We start from the raw sequence: 18942 nt of genomic DNA on the forward strand, positions 1-18942 counted from the left end.
CGCCTCCACCTGCAGGAGCGGCCTATGGTGAAGCTATTTGTTTATGGTCTCCAGCGGTGACTCATCAAAGAGCGATAATCTTGTCAACAGAAAAAACACGTGCCGGCTCAGACACATTTTTGTTTTTTGTAGCCAGAGTTAATCCAGCGAGCAGAAGCAGAGTCGGTAGAAAGAGGGGAGGGGAGGCGTGCTGGCTGCGTTTGGCGAGGAGGGGGGGGGGGGGGGGAGGAGAGAGAAGGGGAAGAGGGAGGAGGAGGGTTCAAAATGCCTGTGGTTTCCACCGTTATCTCCCAGACTGCCTTGTTACCGTAAGCCGGCGTTGAATAGGCCGAATTAGCGGCGGCCGTCCGGGGGCTGAAAGAATAGGGGTGAGTCAGCCGGTTTACTGCACGGACAGCATTTCACTCATTCCTCCCTTCCTCCGGACCACGGCTCGCCCCGCCTCTCTCTCTCTCTCTCTCTCTCTCTCTGAGTCTCTGTCTATGTCTCTCTGTCAATGACATTCCCTCTCTTTCTCTTTCTCTCTCTCTCTCCCCTCACTCTCTTTCTGCCCGTCCTCTCTTCCGAGGAATGAACCAAAATGTTCCTGTTGCTTCATTCTGACCATAATCAAGCTTTCATTGTTTCGGTGCAAGTATCCTGACCTGTATTGCGTTGTTCATAACGGTTCACAGAGATTTGCATTGATTGTCTCAGCTATTACTCTATGTGTAAAACCTCTTGTGGTTAAGAGTAAAGGTTCATCCAGTGTAGAACGAGCCACAAGTGAGGCAGAGGAGTCAAGAATACAGGAACAAAGATAAATGAAAAATGCAATGTAAAAACCATCTTGTCAACTGGCTTCTGGGTTTTCAGGAAGGTTAGAAATCAAATCCTGGTCAACAGTGTTGGGTGGTAATGTGTTTAAATAATAATATGACTTTTTACAGTAACGTTGTGTGATGAATTACTTCAATTTCAGTCAGTAAGTATCAATAAGTTGTTATTTTATGATCATCCCCACTGAATTGGATGTTGAAGAGCAAAACGATGACAAGAACATTGGACATCAACGTTACTTTTCAGTATAAAATAAGTCAGGATGCAATCAATTTTGGATGTGTTATAGGAAAGTAATACAAGAAGTGGACACTGACAGTACAGCCAACTCACCTACACACACTCACATCCATAAAGGATCAAACGTAGGCGAACAGAGACAGCAAGTATGGATTCTGCACAGGGAATAAAAAGAATGACTTTTGAAATGAGTAAGAAATCATGAGTAACATAGTTAGTTTTTTGAGTAACAAGCTCAACACTGCTGGTCTCACACATTCTCCTCTGCTTCCCGCTGCCACACTGCATGCATCTCTCACTGACCTTTACCTGCTCTTCTTATCTCTCTGCCTTTTTCTCTGTTCCTTTTTCTCTCTTTCTATTTCGTTTTCCTCTGTTCTCTGTAGTTTTATATTTTAATTCCTTTCTCTGCCTCTCTCTCTCCTCGTTGACCCTCTTTTCAACCTCTGCCATGTCGCCTCTCCGCACTGTTGGTTTGAGAACAGAAAACAAGAGTTTTAGCAAAGTTTGGCTTGTTATTAAAAGCCGCTTAATTAAGGGAACTGAAATTAACAACCCTCCACTCTTCAGACGCTCTCGGGCGCACACACACACCACACACACACACACACACTCTCTGTTCCCGGTCTGTGCTGATACGCCTGCCTCCCGTTCGGATGCTCTGGCGGTGGGCTCTGTCTAAAAGACAGGAGTGGATCCGACTGTCTTCTGAAGCCGCCAGCAGCCATGTCAACATTGGCTCGTCTCATTCGCACGCACAGCGGGAAACGTCATCTCCTCCTGCAGGAGACCAAAAACATCGAGCTGATACCAGCGGCTTACAGCGTGGGCTCCTCCAGCTCCTCTGGAATGTTCCCAAGAAAAAGTTTCTGAGCACACACACACACACACACACACACACACACACATGAGGGACACTGACAGTACAGCCAACTCACCTACACACACTCACATTCATCAAGGATCAAACGTAGGCGAACAGAGACAACGAATATGGATTGTGCACAGTCCCCACAACACATTTGGCATATAGACCTAATTAATTATAAATGTATTTGAGTGGTTTCAGCTCTCTGGCTCTGTAGCTGGATTCATTTCTATGGAGAATCCTGTACAGACAGGCTCCTTGGCTTGCTAGTTGACTTCGGCTACTGAACCGTTAACACAGCTAATGATATATTAGAAGCACAGCTTTTACAACAAAGAGTAGAGTACGTGTTGTCTTACACTAATAGAAAATGATGTAGCTGTGTATCGCCATATGGCAGCAGCAGGTAGCAACAGCAGGCAACAAAGAAAAAATAATTATGGGAGATTGAAGTCGCCGCTTGAATGTGAAGATTTATTAAGTAAAAATTGTCATTCAAGATTCAAGATTTCCTTTATTGTCATTCCTCAGTACTCGCATACATTAGAACGAAATGCCGTTCCTCCCAGACCAAACAGTGCACATACAGAACATACAAACAATGAAACAATCTTGATTACTAAAAATATAAGATTATGGAAAATATATCTAAAAAAGTATAGAAATTATATAAATACACACAAAAGTACACAAAAGTAGATGCATCTGGTTATTGTCATCATTCAAACCAGTCAAATTTCACTAGGGCAGAGCATGGCACTGTGCTCACTTTACTGTCGTAGGAACAAGGAAGTTCCTACAGTTAGCTAGCTAGCAAAATGAAAATCTGTTGCCTTGATTAATCCCGTGCGGACAGTTACTGGGATTGCCACAACAGCAACTAACGTTACTCATGAATGATACAGAGGAAGCCTCTGCTTGGTCATGACTTTGTTTTAAGGTAAAAATGTATTCCATTTAATCCGGTGCTTGTGGTTTTATTATGAGTTTGATATGTAGCTACAGAAACAAATTTCTCTCTCCCATGTAATGCGTCACAGGCTGTCAACCAAGTTTGCTAAATCAAACGTAACCATAGCCTGTTGGTGAACGGGTTACATCCCTGTTGTTCAGCAGAGACGCTGTAAAGGCTTCACCGACTTGATCTGGTGTAATGAGCACACTTCTGGCAAAACGAGCAGATGGGTCTGAAACGTTAGTGTTGCGTTCATTAAAATAACTCATGTGGTGTTGCAAGAGTTCTCTTTGCTAGAAACGTCTTGATTCACAATTATCCATTTGTATCTTGCTTGTTTAATTTACCCAAAGAGTTTGCATATTAACTCGAATTTATTGGGTGAAGTAGCTAGCGTTGCAGCTGAGCTAACGATGCGAACTTGTTCTACCCATGGATGTATTAAACTAGGTTCTACCAGGGCAGAAAAACAAACCAGAAGTGTCGTTTCCGGAAGCTTGTGCGAGAATCCTTTTTCATCTCAGAGCCAATCACTGCTGCCCCTGGCTCGGCGAGGTCTCGTTATCCCGCATTTTACGACGACACCTCCAGACCTCCGTCGCTCGAGCCGCAGGTGTGGCTGCGCGAGATTACACTTCTGATTGCCCCGGCTGAATTTGGCTCTTGAGGATCACGACGCTGCGGCGTGGTGAAAACACACGCCGGAGAAGCATGGCAGCGTCCCAAAATTCATTCTCACACCCACTCTTGGTTTCTCTCACACTCTGCTGTCACGGCTCTGCTTTATCACCTCAGTGAATGTCGTCACTCCGGCTTCCTGACCACAGAGCCACAGGGACATTTAATTACATTCTTTTTATAAGGAGTAGATGCCATTATGATTCTGCCTGAATACACGTCTTGTCTGACTGTCGGGAGTTGAAACGACACGTGCGCTTGTGTTTGTGTGTGTGTGTGTGTGTGTGTGTGTGTGAGAGAGACAGAGAAAGAGAGACATGAGTACATGAGAATTAGCGTGCGTTAGCATGTGCGCGTGTTTCTGTGCGACTGCTTGTGTGTGTGTGTGTGTGTGTGAGGATGACTCAGAGCTGCTGCTGGCAGCTAAGGTGAATGTGTTAAGCCCCCTGAGCCAGCCAGTTGATTAGAAATGTGGTTTGAGACGATAACTGAATCAGCGTCTTTTCCTTGGTCGGACACCATTTATTTTTTTGGAGATTATTTTTAGTCTCAACAAAAGCCGCATTTTTCTCCCCAACTGCAGCTTAGGTGGCTCACCACATCAACACTGTCTCACACCGCTGCAGCATTTTTAAAAAGCACATTCATTTGGACTTCCCCTCCCGCATACACACACATAGACCTTTACACATATGCATACCTATCTTCACAGAGGTCAGAGTGCAGGCTTGCTTGCAGCACAGCATCTCTGGAGTAGTTGGAGGCTCAGTGCTTCCAGGTTACTTCAGCAGCCATGTTGGCCATGGTACTGTATATTTAATGGCGGCTACCCTCCAGATGCCAGCTCACAGCTGGAAATAGGGCTGTGCAATTAATCATAGGTAATCATAAATTGCATTTTTATGTTTCGATATGTTGGCGATATTGAAGTGTTTGTTTCATTTTCACTTCTCCTGAATGTCCTGGTGTGGCATATCAAGCGCTTCCATTGCAACCTTCAAAAAGAAAACAAGACTTTGTAGCTGCTGCACTGGAAAACAAGTGAAAATATACTGAATGTTATGGTACAAAAATGCAATCAAATAATTTTTCTTCCTGAGCCAAATAATTGGGCTGAATAGTCGTGATCAAAATAATTGGGATTATCACTTCAGCCATAATCATGCAGCCCTAGCATGAAAACACCCATCTGTCAGTGCCAAGAATGGAATCAGCAGCCTTTCGGTTATTACTCAGCCTCGCTACCTCCAGGCCAACCTGCCACTCGTGGTTTCTCGTACTGATGTTCTGCAGCTATCCCAGCTCACCCATCCATACGCACACCCAACTCCCACTCTTTCCCATTGTTATAGTGATTTAAGCTTGCTTTGAAACTACAAGCCCCCGTACACACGCACATGCAAACAGACACACACACACACACACCATCGAACTCCCACTCAGTCCCCAGCACGCTGCAGAGGAACGCCTGAATAACGTCTCGCATGAATGCATGCCACATTGCGGCGTACAGGGAATCAGCGGGACTTTGATAACAACATATGTTTTCATGTAGGACTCGGCGTGTGAAGATCTCTGGAGGGACGCTGTGCCTCTGCCATCAGACAAAGAGGGCACCGGGCCAAAGAGATTTACAGTGGTTGCACTGGAGAAAGGTTTCTCTTACTGATCGCAAAGAATTGAGCCCCAAACCGGCGTGAGGGTGCCACGGAGGAAAAGCCACAATATTCATGGAATGGGAGAAAAGAAAATAAGAATAAGAGAGATTCTCAATAACAAGAATAACAAGTCACAGACCTGAAGTCACATGTGTACTTGAGCAAGACAATGAAACCCTACCTGCTCCCTCATTGTAAATCGGTCTGTGTAAGAGTGTCACAGTCATCAGTGGAGACGTGTGGCATTCTGTTACCCCTTACCAAAAAAAAGTCACATGTGAATTCAAAGCTTTTTGGACATGTTGGTTCTCTTATGTGAACAATTTCTTCACTTTGTATTCTCACATCACATGGGACAGTTTTTACTTCAGATGTGAACTTTTTTCCCCCCATTTTTTTTCACCCACCATTACATATGACAATATTTGTTTCACATGTGAAAACTTAATTTCACATGCAAAGAGACAATTCACAGGTGAAAATGTCATGTCACGTACATGGGGAATTGGAAAGCAAAAAGCACATGTGATTTGAATTCACATGTGGGTTTTCACATGACTCTTTTGCAAGGGATGGCACACTAACAGTGAAAATCATCAAAGTTTCATTTCCCACACATAATTGTTGATGAAAGGTATAACAGACAAACCATAATTAGGACCACACTGGAGAGGAAGATAACATTTTTTTCAACATGCGTTGGTTTTCAACTTCATAATAGAACATCGAACCATCCATCTGTGACACTGGTAGCAGTAAGCAGGGAGGTGATTTTTTCAGGATTTTAAAAGTTTGTTGTTTTTCTGATTACATCAAGTACAAGTATTTGTATTCCCAGGAGAGAAGATTGAGGAATTTGAGTGCATTGAACATTGCATTTTCTACGTCTCTATGTCCCCTGTTCTTGGCATTGTGCTGTAGGAGAGTGTGTTTTTTTTCCCTGACTTCTTAAATACAAATGTGAAATATACTATACATTTTGTATCTTTACCTTGCATAACCTTTTACTCACTCAATGATTTCTAATAACCTCGAAGAGTAAATTGCTGATATTTTCGGAGAGCATCGCTTGCCCCGTCCGAATGAAAGTTCCACTACGCTGGTGGCTTTACCACCAAAGCCGCTCTAAAAGACAGGGAAATCCTAGATACTGAGATCTTGCAGCGGTAGGTAAAGGCAGGCAGGCGGGTTGAAAAAGACAGCAGCACATCAAAGCCGTAGGTGGGTGGGGAGATCGGTACCGTAGCGCAGGTAGGCAGCTACACAGGATCCCAGGACGACCGGAGAAGCAGCCTGTGCGTGTTTTTAGCTTAGCTGCGAGCATATGGTGAGCCTATAGCGCTGAGTACACACACACACACACACACACACACACACTCATTGCTCCTGCAGGAGGTGAGCTCCTAGGGTCCCAGTAGAGGCGACTGACTGGCTGCTGACGCTGCGCCCACCCGAATTCCCATGTTAGTTCAGGCTAGTTTTACACTGATGCTTGTGTAAAGCTACCCCGGCGCTGCTTAGTTTAATGTAAGCATGAGTGTTTTGCTAATATCATATACACAGCGTTGTATGCTTTGGATCAAATCGTCTCAAAAGACTAACCAGCAGTCTTGGTGTGTCCTATGGCATTACCGCACTGTGGAGTCAGCACATAGGAGAGGTGCTTGTGGCTTAGTGAAGCGCTGGCATGATTTGTCTCTATTTGACAATGCAGTGGTTGTGGCTGCGCGTCCTCGAGGTTCATGGGACTTATACGCGTGTGTTTGTATCTCTGTGTGTCTGTGCGCACATTTGTGGGCCCGTGTGCGAAGAAACGCTCGCGATGTTCCTCGCTGATACACAATACCCACGAGTCCTTGTGGGTTTGCTGCTCCCTGTGACGCGATGATGTGCTGATGGCGGTGATACGGACCCGTTTGACCTCTCATCGCTCATAGCGGGAGTAAACAGAAAGGGAAAGGGAGAGCAAAAAAAATAAAAAATGTTGGAGGACACAATGTTCTTTTCAAAGTGACCTTTTGCTCTTTTTCCACTCCAGCAATGCTCAAAGCATTGCTCAATACGCTGGGAATTGCTGCGTTGCTAAAGCTGAGAAGTAGTTGAGTTTGGAGCTCTAGCTTACGAATAGACGCAGGCCCGAGGCGCCGAAGTTGCTATCAACACTCATCACAAATAATTCAATTCTTATTCTCAAAGGTTTGCGTGCCAAAGTCTCAGTGCCCGTTTCTTTGAGTCCTACGGGCTTTTGGAGCGCAGACTTTATTAGATCAATTCTTCTTTTTGCTATAATTGCCCAACACCTGGCTGTTAGGGCAAAATTTGTTTTTGGCTGTAAATGCAAGAGCAAGACGAAAGCCATCCAGCTCTAGCTGCATGGCCGTGCAGAACGAGAGCCACTCATTCCAGCACTCGAATTTAACTCCAGTCTTTTCTCTGTTATCTGTCGTCGTCCTCTGCTCGTTGCTCTGCTACCTTTTTTTGGAAGGGACTCATCCTCACATCGACACCACAGTCATTTAGAGAACAAGGCAGCTGTATTAGCTGTAGCATGGTGAGCTCTGAAATCACGGCCTCCATCTAAATCCTAGAAATCAATTACACCGCCTAGGGCATGTAGATGCCAGCGGTAATTTTGTCCCCGAGCAACAGGAGGCAGCTGAATATGGCCTAGATCTGTTAGCATTCAGACTCTTTTTTTGGATTACACCCAATGTGACAATTGAACAGCTTAGTGCCTCTTGGATATTAGTATTCACTTGTTATTGCTGCGGCCGGCCCCCGCATCTATTTTTGGCAGACAATGGCAGAGCTGGAACAACGTTCTGGTGGTATTCATTATTCCCTGGGTCCTAGACAAAGAGGCACAGTACACTCAGTACTCTCTCTCTCTCTCTCTCTCTCTCTCCCCCTCTCTCCCCCTTTCTTAGACACAGACACACACACTCTTTCTCTGTCTCTCTAAATTTCTGATTCTCTCTTTTATTCTCTATCTCTTACCCTCTTTCTCTCTCGATGTAGGCATCTATTCTTTGTTCTAAGGTCCAGCTAAGTGGTTGTTGACCTACTTATGGTGGAAGGTGCTTTTTCAAGTGTGCAGTGAAAAGCAGTGGTTTATTATGCATAGAGAATGAAGCAGCAAAGCCAGTCTGGGTCTGCTACTAGTAGTCCTCTCTCTGCCATACCTCCATTTCTACTCTACTATTACTGCTGACCAGTCCAGTCAAAGCACATGGCCTTCACAAATGGCTTCTATTCATTCATGGCATTTTGTTTCCTCAATTAAATCAAATGCATATGAGGAAAACATTGCAATTCACCTCCAAAACAAACCATACATACTATTACAAGTCAAGATGAATCTAAAGACTGAGAATTAGTGCACAGTGTCTCCCATGACACAACAGAGATTCTCAATGACGTACACATTTTGAATCGGACATATCAGACATTACAGTAGTAGGTCATGCATACCTGCAGGGTGCTGCAATTAGCTTAAGGTGAATGGGAGGGCGTTGTCAGACACCACAGTGCACAGTATGCATTTCCTCTCTTAGGTAATCATACACTCTCTGGAGCACAGCCCAGAGAAAGTCCAGGTAAAGTCCTTCCAGTTGTTATTCCTTACTGCGCTAGCCTTGAAATATGAAATGCAGGCTTGCTGGCAGGTCTCCTCTGGATAAATATGTCATATCTGCAATGAAGTATCCATAAAACAAATGTGGCAGTATTTGTTTCAGACAAACGTGTGTGAGGGACATCTCCGTGCTGGTGGTTAACCTTTCGCTTCATTTTCAGGCCCCGCTGTGACTAATGAAAAAGTTCCCTATTCCAACATGTTGATTGGGGGAACGAGGCCAGGGTTGCCATGGTGACGCTTGTAACCTAGTCTGTCTCAGAGGGTCTCGAGATTGTTCTCCATTGTCCTCCGGAGAGAGAGTGAGAAAGAGAGAGAGAGAAAGAGTCTGTCGCAGCGCCGCTGATGATATACAAATGAGAGATGATCTACACGTGTGAAATGACAAACCAATTTTTCAAAAAGCCCACTGTTTTTGTGTCTCTTTTGTCTGTGGGATGTTTACAGCTCCATGCCGAAACGCTGAAATTAGCACTGTCTTCCTTTCTGAAATAGGACTGTCTGAAAGAAATCCCCATCTTCTCCCCAACCGTGTCCCTTGCTAAAAGCTCTAATGCATCACTATTCCCCAGAATGTCTGTGCCCTACATGGCTGTATTTAAACTTTAATTGTGTTAGCGCAGACAGAAATTGCTTTGGGGAGTTCATGGCTTTAAAGCACATCTTGTTCATCGGGCTCATCATCATCATTAGGCCGAATGGACTCTTGCTGGTAAAGAAGTCAGAAAGAGACAATATTGAGTTGGCAGTGTGGGGTCGGCGGTGCATTATAAAGGGCCTGCTTAACAGTGGATCCACCACAGTGCGGATGACAGGTTATTCCCCGAGGATATTACTGGAGCATTTTCACGCTTGTCGGGCAGCTGTATTTTCATGACTTGCTTGCTTCTCATTTTATATCGTAGTGTCACGTTTCCAATTTTGTCCGTGGCACTCATGCTTACCACTGGCCAAACTTCAGATTGCTCTGCTCTAAATTTGGAGAAAAGAGCAGAGGGCCATTGTGAAGGAGATGACTCAAGCCTACTGAGCTAATTAAACTCCTCTTTCTTAATACATTTTAGATGTTCACCTCAGTGCTACTTGTAAAAACCTTGAGACTGCCTTCCTCTTTTTCTGCAATTATGAAATGCACAACACACTTAAAGGGTAACTTCGGTATTTTTCAACCCCGAGATCGCTTCAGCCGGCAGCCGCGAAACGGGCTGCAATGTAATCCGACGGGGCAAATCGCACCGTCAATGTACGTCCACTAAAAGTTCTTGTTTTTGCCACTGACAGGCTCAGATTGTTATTATAAGTGTCTGACAACATTATGGAAAGGACCCTACAGAGAGATGAAATGTTTTTCTTTACCTTTCGCTTGATCCGGTCTGTGTGTAACCAAGTCTCGCTCAAGTCTCGCGAGAGTTGAGTTGTTGCAGGAAGTTACACACAGATCGGATCAAGCGAAAGGAAAGGAAAAGGAAAATAGGGTCCAGGTTGAAAAATACCGAAGTTACCCTTTAATGACAGGATGTGCTTCATCTAATTGATAAAATCTACTCTGCTCTAAGAAAATAATTATGTTCATGGAATATTTCTAGACTTATCAAAAGCTTTTGAGCCTTTTAATTGTGGCATTTTAAGATACAAATTCTCTTACGACAGTTTTCATGGACAAGCATACAGATGGAAGACAGTTTGTTGTGGCAAATGAACGGACATCAGATACAACAGTGATAACATGCGGCGTCCCACAGGGCTCCATTCTTGGGCCTTGTCATTTCTGGTATACGAGGGTGACCTTGCTGCAGCATCCTCATCAGTTTGTCCTATTCTATTTTTTTTTTTCTCTTACCTTATAGTTGAAGCAAACACTAGTTTAGAAAAAAAAAATCGATTTCCAACTAAACAAACTGTCCTTGAAGATAAAATATCTGATTTTATAATTTTAACAGCAAAACAAGAAATAGTAGTTTGTCCTATTCTATTTTTTTTTTTCTCTTACCTTATAGTTGAAGCAAACACTAGTTTAGAAAAAAAAAATCGATTTCCAACTAAACAAACTGTCCTTGAAGATAAAATATCTGACTTTATAATTTTAACAGCAAAACAAGAAATATTGCAAAAAAAGTACCATTCTTTCCACTGGAGAAAAGGTTCATTCATCACATTCAGGACTGATTAAACCTTGAGATAGAGAGGCCATGTTCACCTGGTTTAAAAACTGACAGGGCTTCTTTGTATCAGCAACATCAGCAGTTTGCTTCCTTAGATATGTTTTTTAACACCTTGTTTGATTTACCCTTACCTGCCAGACAGAAATATGGCTTTAGCTTCAATATGAACACATACACCAGCAAGAATCCATAACCCTGTTTTGCAACATTTACTTTTGATCAAATTCACCAGTTCATATTTACACCATAAAACACCAGGCACTCTATTAACCTGCACCTTCCCACTCTGGACTCACTGTCAGTTCTCTATAACATATGAAGGGTCTTGACTGTGGAACAGTTACATGCACATTGCTAGTGAATGGACATCTCTCAACCTTTTTTAACACACACACACGCACACACACACACACACATACACACATACATACACATACACACACACACCCTCGCACTCATGACCTCACTTGATTTATTTCCCTTAGATGTTATTTATAGATTTTGTTGCTTTAGTACCATTCTCCTCCTTTTTGAGTTTGATGTCATTTGTGTCATTGTTTGTCATCCTGATTTGAATTCTTCATTGTTTGTGTTTTGTGTTCTTTTCTTCTGTCTTTTTTTTAAATTTTTTAGTTTTTAAAAGTTTTTAAATTTTTGTATAAAAGTTGAAGAGATAAAATGTTCTTTATAGTTTCGATAATGATTTTGCGTTCTTTATAATCATGTTTTCTTACACCAAAGATTTATGAAGAAGTCCAAACCAATCACTTTCTTGTATATTGATACATGCATTTGACCACTGTCATAATACAGTAGCTGAAAGTGGTTTGCTTCACAGATCTGCATGCATCACTCATTGACAAAGCCAAAATCAAACGCAATCCAGCCCAGATTCGGAAGCTCTGCATTTCAGGTATTCAAAAATAACTTTCGGGTAATTCTCTATTTTCATCCTGGCACCCGACTCTCTACACCCTGAGCGGAACCGATGCTCACCAACACAAAAATGGAAATTGAAGTCGACTTCAAATAGCCCCCGCCGCGCAGCGCGTTCCCCAGGTGCCGATGAATCCCTTTTCCAATCTCTATAGCTCACGCAGGGCTTCTAAACTGTCCATTACCTTCCAGAGAGGAAACAAGCGCTGTGCTGCTAAAGGCTTGCTCCAGGCCATAGCCAGCTCCCTCCATTCTGTTTACACATCCCCCTCTTCCAGTTATTTCCCACCTTAACTCTGTGTCAAGGTGGTTATGCAATATTTTTTAAAACTCATCAGTTGAACGGACGGCCGATGTGCGAGCATGTGGAAATATAGCATCTGAGCGAACAGCAGTTGTAACTAATCTACTGTTTCTAGTCTCCATTGTGTCGACTCCCGGTGTCTTCGCCAGACGTAGCAGCACTAATTGGAAATCTTGTCTTCTGCCTTCTCCTGGCAGCGCGCTATTCAAAAGATAAGGCTATTGCTTTTGCATTTTACTGTTATTTAAAGGATAATGACCTTTTTATATTGTGTTTTACTGGCTTAGTAGAGGCAAACATGAAAATAAAGACGTAGTAGGAAAGGCCAAGTCTGGGAATGGGCCGTGGTGGAGTTTGAATTGACTGACACCCATGCTTAATTTGCTTTGTGCTTCGCTTCATTATTCATTCTGGATAAAAAAGGTATCCTTGGAGAAGTTTTCAAAGATGCCAAAAAAAAACATGTGCATTGTTCAAAGTGATTCAAGCAGTGATTGGATTTTGTTTGAACAATAGAGAGGCTTCACCAAAGTGGGATTGTGATTGTTTCTGAAGACACAATGCTAGACTGGTGCAGAAACTCACATTTATTTATATTTAACCATTATTTAACCAGGAGGACCTCATTTATCCTCTGTGAAGGCAGGGAGGCCAGACCCTGGCCTGCAAATAAAGAACATTTGAACAGTGGACTGTGTTAGCTACTCAATGGGCGGGTCCCAGACGAGCGATTCAGCCCAAGGTCCACTCGGGACATTATGTTGCTCCGTAGGTGGGGGTCTTGGCCTCTGCAGCATCTCTGCATACAATGATAAGCCTATTCAGACAAGGTCCTAAGGGCTGTATTAGTCACTAGGAATGTGACTTTCACGTCCAAGTTTCCTTTAATTCCATATGTGGTACTAAGAAACATCCATTGTACGTGACTTTGGAGGACAGTCAGAAGGTTACAGTCTAGAGTTAATGCAATCTCATATTTGTGCTCTTTGATTATGATCAGACTGGGTTTTGCTCAATAATTAAAATGTTTATCTGAAACCCCAAAGTGTAATGATTCACGCTTGGTGATTATGGAAGTGTATCGCATGCATAATTCAAATGGAAATGTAATATGTAAAATGGCCATGTAAACCTACATTTGAATTTAAATTTGCCACTTGCATGTGCAGTTTTTGGCTCAAAATGAAAATTCTAATTCAATAATGTCATTTGCATTTGACAATTCCTATACTAGTATTGACATTTCATTTAAACAGAGATTTGCACGCTTTATTTTTAGCTTTATTCAAATGATGATGCAAATGTATTTCCCGAACTGCATAGATATGTTTCATGTGATTATGCAATAATGGTGTCAAAATTAGAATTGATATGTCATTTACCTTATATGGTTTTGCACTCTCTAATAGGGTGTTTTACATTTCATTATCAAAGACAATATTATGCTGTAAAGGTGGCAAAATGTAAACGCTTATCCAAATGTAAAAAGCGAAACAGCGCCTCCTGTCTTTGCCATTTAATTTACTCGCCACTGTGCTGATTCCCTGGCAAAATGCAATTGCAAATGCATTTCGAGAGGACAGCATTAACATTGTCACAGGCGTCCACCTGTCAGTCATCCCATTAAGGCGGGTCTTGCGTTGCGCAATCGGAAGTAGCTCACAACGTGTGAAAGGAGAGAAGGCGGGGAGTTCCGTGAAGCTGGCTACAATATCATTTCCGGTTCTGTCGCCGAAGCGCATTTTCTTTTCAAAATAAATATCTATGCAGTTCGGGAAATACATTTTAATTTTCCAATTTGCATCATCATTTGAATAAAGCTAAAATAAATGAAATGTCAATACTAGTATAGGAATTGTCAAATGCAAATGACATTATTGAATTTGAATTTTCATTTTGAGCCAAAAACTGCACATACAAGTAGCAAATTTAAATTCAAATGTAGGATTACATGGCCATTTTACATATTACATTTCCATTTGAATTATGCATGCGATACACTTCCATATGGTGATTCACTCTGCCTCATTGGTATGCTGTATAACAGGAGAACTCAAAACTAGGTAAAATGCAGCAGCAACTTAAACGTGGGGATGAAAGACATAATAAACCGTAGTTTGAGATTCCGCATTGTGCCGTTTCCATATAATGCAACCATCTGAAACCGTTGCATCATTTTGGACTTTTGGTACTCGTTGTCCTGATATTCAAAACAATCACGGAGCTCTGAATCAATGTGTGCGTGCGTGTGTGTGCATGTGAGAGCAGGAGAAACTGCCTGAAATCAACAGCAAAATCATCATTACCACCCGGTGTTGACGGCTAAGCTCCGACCTCGAGGATCTAGAGCTCTATTTCCCCCAAGTAGCTGTAGTTGTCCATCTTTTATTTATTACCATCGTTCTTTTATTCGCTCCTTTGAAGTCTTTTCCCCTCCCGCTGTGTCACAGTCGGCTTGGAGAGGCTAGATCGCTGGTACAAACAGGCATTTAGTTTATTCAGCAGACATCAGCGTGTCACCGAAGACGCTTGACATCCCAAATCTTCCTGTGATTTCAGCCTGGGTTGACTGTGCTGCCGTTTACCATCTCCACTTCCATTCTCCCCCAGATAGATGAAATCCCTCACTGCTTTCATGTTTTACACAGTTTGAACCACCTGCATATACAACCTTTGATTCACTTTAACCTGCGGTGCATCGAGTGGCAAAAAGTTTGAGTGCAAAATGACAGTGGGAGTTGTAGGTATGCGGAGAGTACAAGACCTTTAATGATGCCGAGGTGAGATCCCAGGCTGTCGCTCTCTCTCTCTCTCTCTCTCTCTCTCTCTCTCTCTCTCTTCCTCCCTCCATGGAGCCCTTTGATCATCTGGGAGTCTATTAAAAGGACAGAAGTGTGTTTTAGTGATGCACCTGTCCTGCAGATCATACCTCTCTTATGGCCCTACTCCTGTCTTCAGCCACCCACCTCACTGCTCCAGACTTGATTATTGATTATTGTCTGTGTGAACTTGAGCCCCAGGTTGCGACTTAGGCTGACATTACGAGTGTATTTTTACATAAAAAATCTTGCCTAGCGCAGCTTTAACTCCACCAATAGAGTCGGATGGGGTTATGTTTTTTGCCCCGTTCCCGTTCGTTTGTCTGTTTGTATTTTTGTCTGTCAGCAGGATATCTCAAAAAGTTAGGAATGGGTTTGCACAAAACATTGTGGAAAGGTTGGTCACGGGGCAAGGAAGAACTGATTAACTGAACTGATTAATTCACACCGATTGGCCGAAGGGGGGTGTGGCAGTGGGCGTGGCTTCTTATAAAAAAGCATATTCTATTCTATTATATTCTATTCATATAACTGGGGGCACTGGAGAGCTCATTTCTGTTTTAGACAAAACGGCTCTTCTAATTTTTCCAAAACTTGGTCCAGTGGTAGAGGGGCAGCCCTACTAGCCACTGAACAACTATAGTGCTGATAACCCAGGTGGTGTTGCAAAATTCAGCTAAAATACTTAAAAGTGGCTGGAATTTGAACCGGCAGATCTCATGTCCCATTTCAGGTCCAGTGGCCAGGGCATGTATTGATAATTGCATAGCGTTGGCGGAGGTACTGTATGCACTCTACTGAGCGCATACCTCCATCTAGTTTATCTTTAGAAGACAGTTAGGAGGCCAGTGTTAATGTTGTTTGTTTTGATGCGGTTCTAAGGACGAATTTATGACTCTTGCGTCTTGTGCTATGTGTTATGTAGTTTTGTGTGTTTGTGTTTTTGTTTTTATGTTTGCTTTTATGCATCCTGCTGCAACAAGAATTTCCCCAATAAAGTTGAATTGGATTGAATGATATAATGTGTCCACTAAACTTATCATCTGTCTCCTCTCTCTCTCTCTCTCTCTCTCTCTCTCTCCCTCCCTCTCTCTCTCTCTCTCTACCCCTCTCTCTCTCTCCAGGGACCCAGTGTACTGGAGGATCCCTCCACACCCGGTCCAGCCAGCACACAGCAGCCTGGAGGTCGACACAGCTTTGTCCAGGAACACTTCCAGGCTCAGTACAGGTGAGACGCAGAAAACTCACAAAGAGCTTGTTGTACTTCACAGCGTGGATGATTTTTACTCCTTTGAGGGTGTTTGAGCTGCAGCGGAAGTCAAATCCAGTGATTTTCAGAAACTTTGTAATTTTTAGGAATTTCTGTCAAGAGGATATAACTCGAACCTCTTAGCGAAAAGTAGGACGAGAATAAAGTTTGGAAACTATCTTAAGTATCTTATCAATTATGCAGTATATAGCCTGGAATCCACCAGGCGCTAGATGTCTTGTCCTGAGGTTGTGTTTGGATAAACAGAGTGTATTACATACCATTAGAGAGAATAGGTATTCAGCACAGGTGAGAATGTATTTTTCTCTCCTGCGGATAGGAATCAGTAGCTGGAGAAAGTAGGTCAGACAGACCTGCGAAGGATTCAGGCGGATTTATCTTTAGTACTGGCTTCTGGCTCTCTTTGCTTCATACACAGCAGAAAGTCAGAGACACAGACTCCCTAGTTAAATAGACCCTCCAGTGGAACAGACTCCAGACCTCTCGGTAACCTTGTCAGCACATTTGGCTGTCTCCGCTCCCTTCACCTCTTACCTTCGTCTCTCGCTTGACTCCGGCACAATGTAAACACGATAAAAGACGGTACGCATTCAAAAACACACATTCAAATATAGCTTGAAAAACGCTGGCAGGCTTGTTTCAGTTATTCAAACTTATTCTTGCTTTCATGTTGTTTTTGCTTCCCAATGCTGACGAAACACAATGCACTGACTTTACAGCCAAGGTCTTACTTGTCGGATTCTAATATTAAGGCTGGAATACGTAGCAAGAAGAACATGTGCAACATCTGTGGACTGAAGTCAGCCCTCGATCGTGGTTTGAGACTGTGCTGAAAAGCGCCCACTGGACTCGATATGACTAGAGTGGAGACTGGGGATGTGATGAGTGGTGTGACTTCTGAGCGAACTGAGGTGGAGAGTCAGTCGGTGGTATACCCATATAGTGCAAAGACTGGATAATTGGGTGACTGATCGTGGCCAACTTGGGAGAACCATGGGAGAAAAAGGTTTGAAGAACTGTATGTAAAAGCACTCACCGCTGTGAGGGAAATAAATGAGCAGAATATGAGACTCTTTCCGTGAGGACTTTTGTCATGAACTCCAATTCAGCCCAGGATTTCCAATGTGCTAATGGGTACAGGACGGCTATACACAACCACTGTACAGGGAGTTTTACTAATGCCTAAGGATAGGCTTCCAGGTTCACTGTTAATGAGGTAGGTCAATCCATATTGTAGCAGATTAAATAAGGTGTCGTTTCCAGTGACAGCAGTCGCCATCTATGGGACCATGTTGGAAATAAGTGTTTTTCACTTTAACATGTTATCCTTTGGATTTTTTGTTTTGTTTTTTGTTTACTAATCCATAAATAAAATCAATCAATCAATCAATCTACAAAAGCCAGTCACCGGTCTGTCTTGTCTCTATAACAAATCAGTGATAAACAATGAGATGCACTCATTTCAAGTTGATGAACCAACAGCTTGGTTGATGGGTCGCTCATTGTGGCCGGTGTGAGAGGCTCCGATCGCATCTATGTAGTGGCCTGCAGCTACAAAGTTTCCAACAGTCAAACCATGTATTTTTCTGCTTTGTTATTGCCTATCATAACTTTATGTTGTTTTAACGAGTTAATGTAGCTAGCTGGCGAGCACTAATTCGGTAGCATTCATCGAAAATAAGCAGAAAAAAATTGGAATAAAGTGACTTACCATCGACCCCAACAATGGATGCGACTGTTGTTTCTTCCTGTAGTCTTTCAAATAAAAGTTGTAGAGAAATGATTCTATGAAGTGTTCATAGTAGGAAATCACATCGGTAGGGAAGCCAGGAAGCGCAGATATCTGATTGGCTGTTGATGGCCGATGACAGGCTGTGGCTCAGCCGTATAGGAAACAAATGGACTTCCAGTGACCTATCGATCGTGTTGCTCGCAGTGTAAATGCGCACACTGGCAGACTTCTTGAAAAGCAGACCTGACACTGGGAACCTAGTCCTATCATGTTTGGCTGAACCCACACACTGAACCCACAGCAGATTAGTGCGTGAGCCGATCGATAAAAAGGTCAACCTCTGACACTCGTACAGTATTGACCACTACAGCGCGAAGTTAACCAGCCATTCAGTCGCGGGATTATCCCATTCCCTCATCGACGGGCGATGGATTAAACGCTTAGAGGAGCACTGTATCCCCGCGGAGCCTCGTCTCCCAGCCCGGCTAATTGAAAATTGTTTCCGCTAAATCCGTTCTGACCACTGAGAGTCGGTTCTAGGGGCGAGGGAGGCTCTGAGCTGAGGGTGTTCGACTCAGCGCCCGCCCTCAAGGTGCTCAGGTCGAGTGTGTGTCTTCTCTGATGCTAACCTAAACGTCTGCAGCTCTCGCACACACACTCTTTCTCTTACACCGCATTTATACAGACGCTCACATACACCCACAGAGGAATAGGATGGAGTAGTGAGTAGGGAAAGTGTCCTGCAACTAGAACAAGGCCAGAGTTCAAGCGTCCATGACAGCAAGCATCCGGCCCGCTGAAGTGTCCTTGAGCAAAAAATAACACACAAAAAGAAGAAATCTGTTGTTGTCTTCTTCTCTCTCTCTC

The 18942-nt window shown here is 43.2% G+C and overlaps 1 protein-coding gene across 1 annotated transcript in view; it reads left to right on the top strand.

Moving 5' to 3' along the window:
- The window catches only part of usp43a (ubiquitin specific peptidase 43a), a 120153-nt gene that overhangs the window by 26039 nt on the left and 75172 nt on the right, over window positions 1-18942 (top strand). Inside the window, exon 3 of the mRNA XM_071922531.2 lies at window positions 16198-16301. Within this exon, the coding sequence (XP_071778632.2) occupies window positions 16198-16301 (104 nt within the window). The remainder of the gene's footprint in view (window positions 1-16197; window positions 16302-18942) is intronic.

This window comes from Centroberyx gerrardi, chromosome 3, assembly GCF_048128805.1.
Source record: "Centroberyx gerrardi isolate f3 chromosome 3, fCenGer3.hap1.cur.20231027, whole genome shotgun sequence".
In the NCBI taxonomy this organism is placed as follows: Eukaryota; Metazoa; Chordata; class Actinopteri; order Beryciformes; family Berycidae; genus Centroberyx; species Centroberyx gerrardi.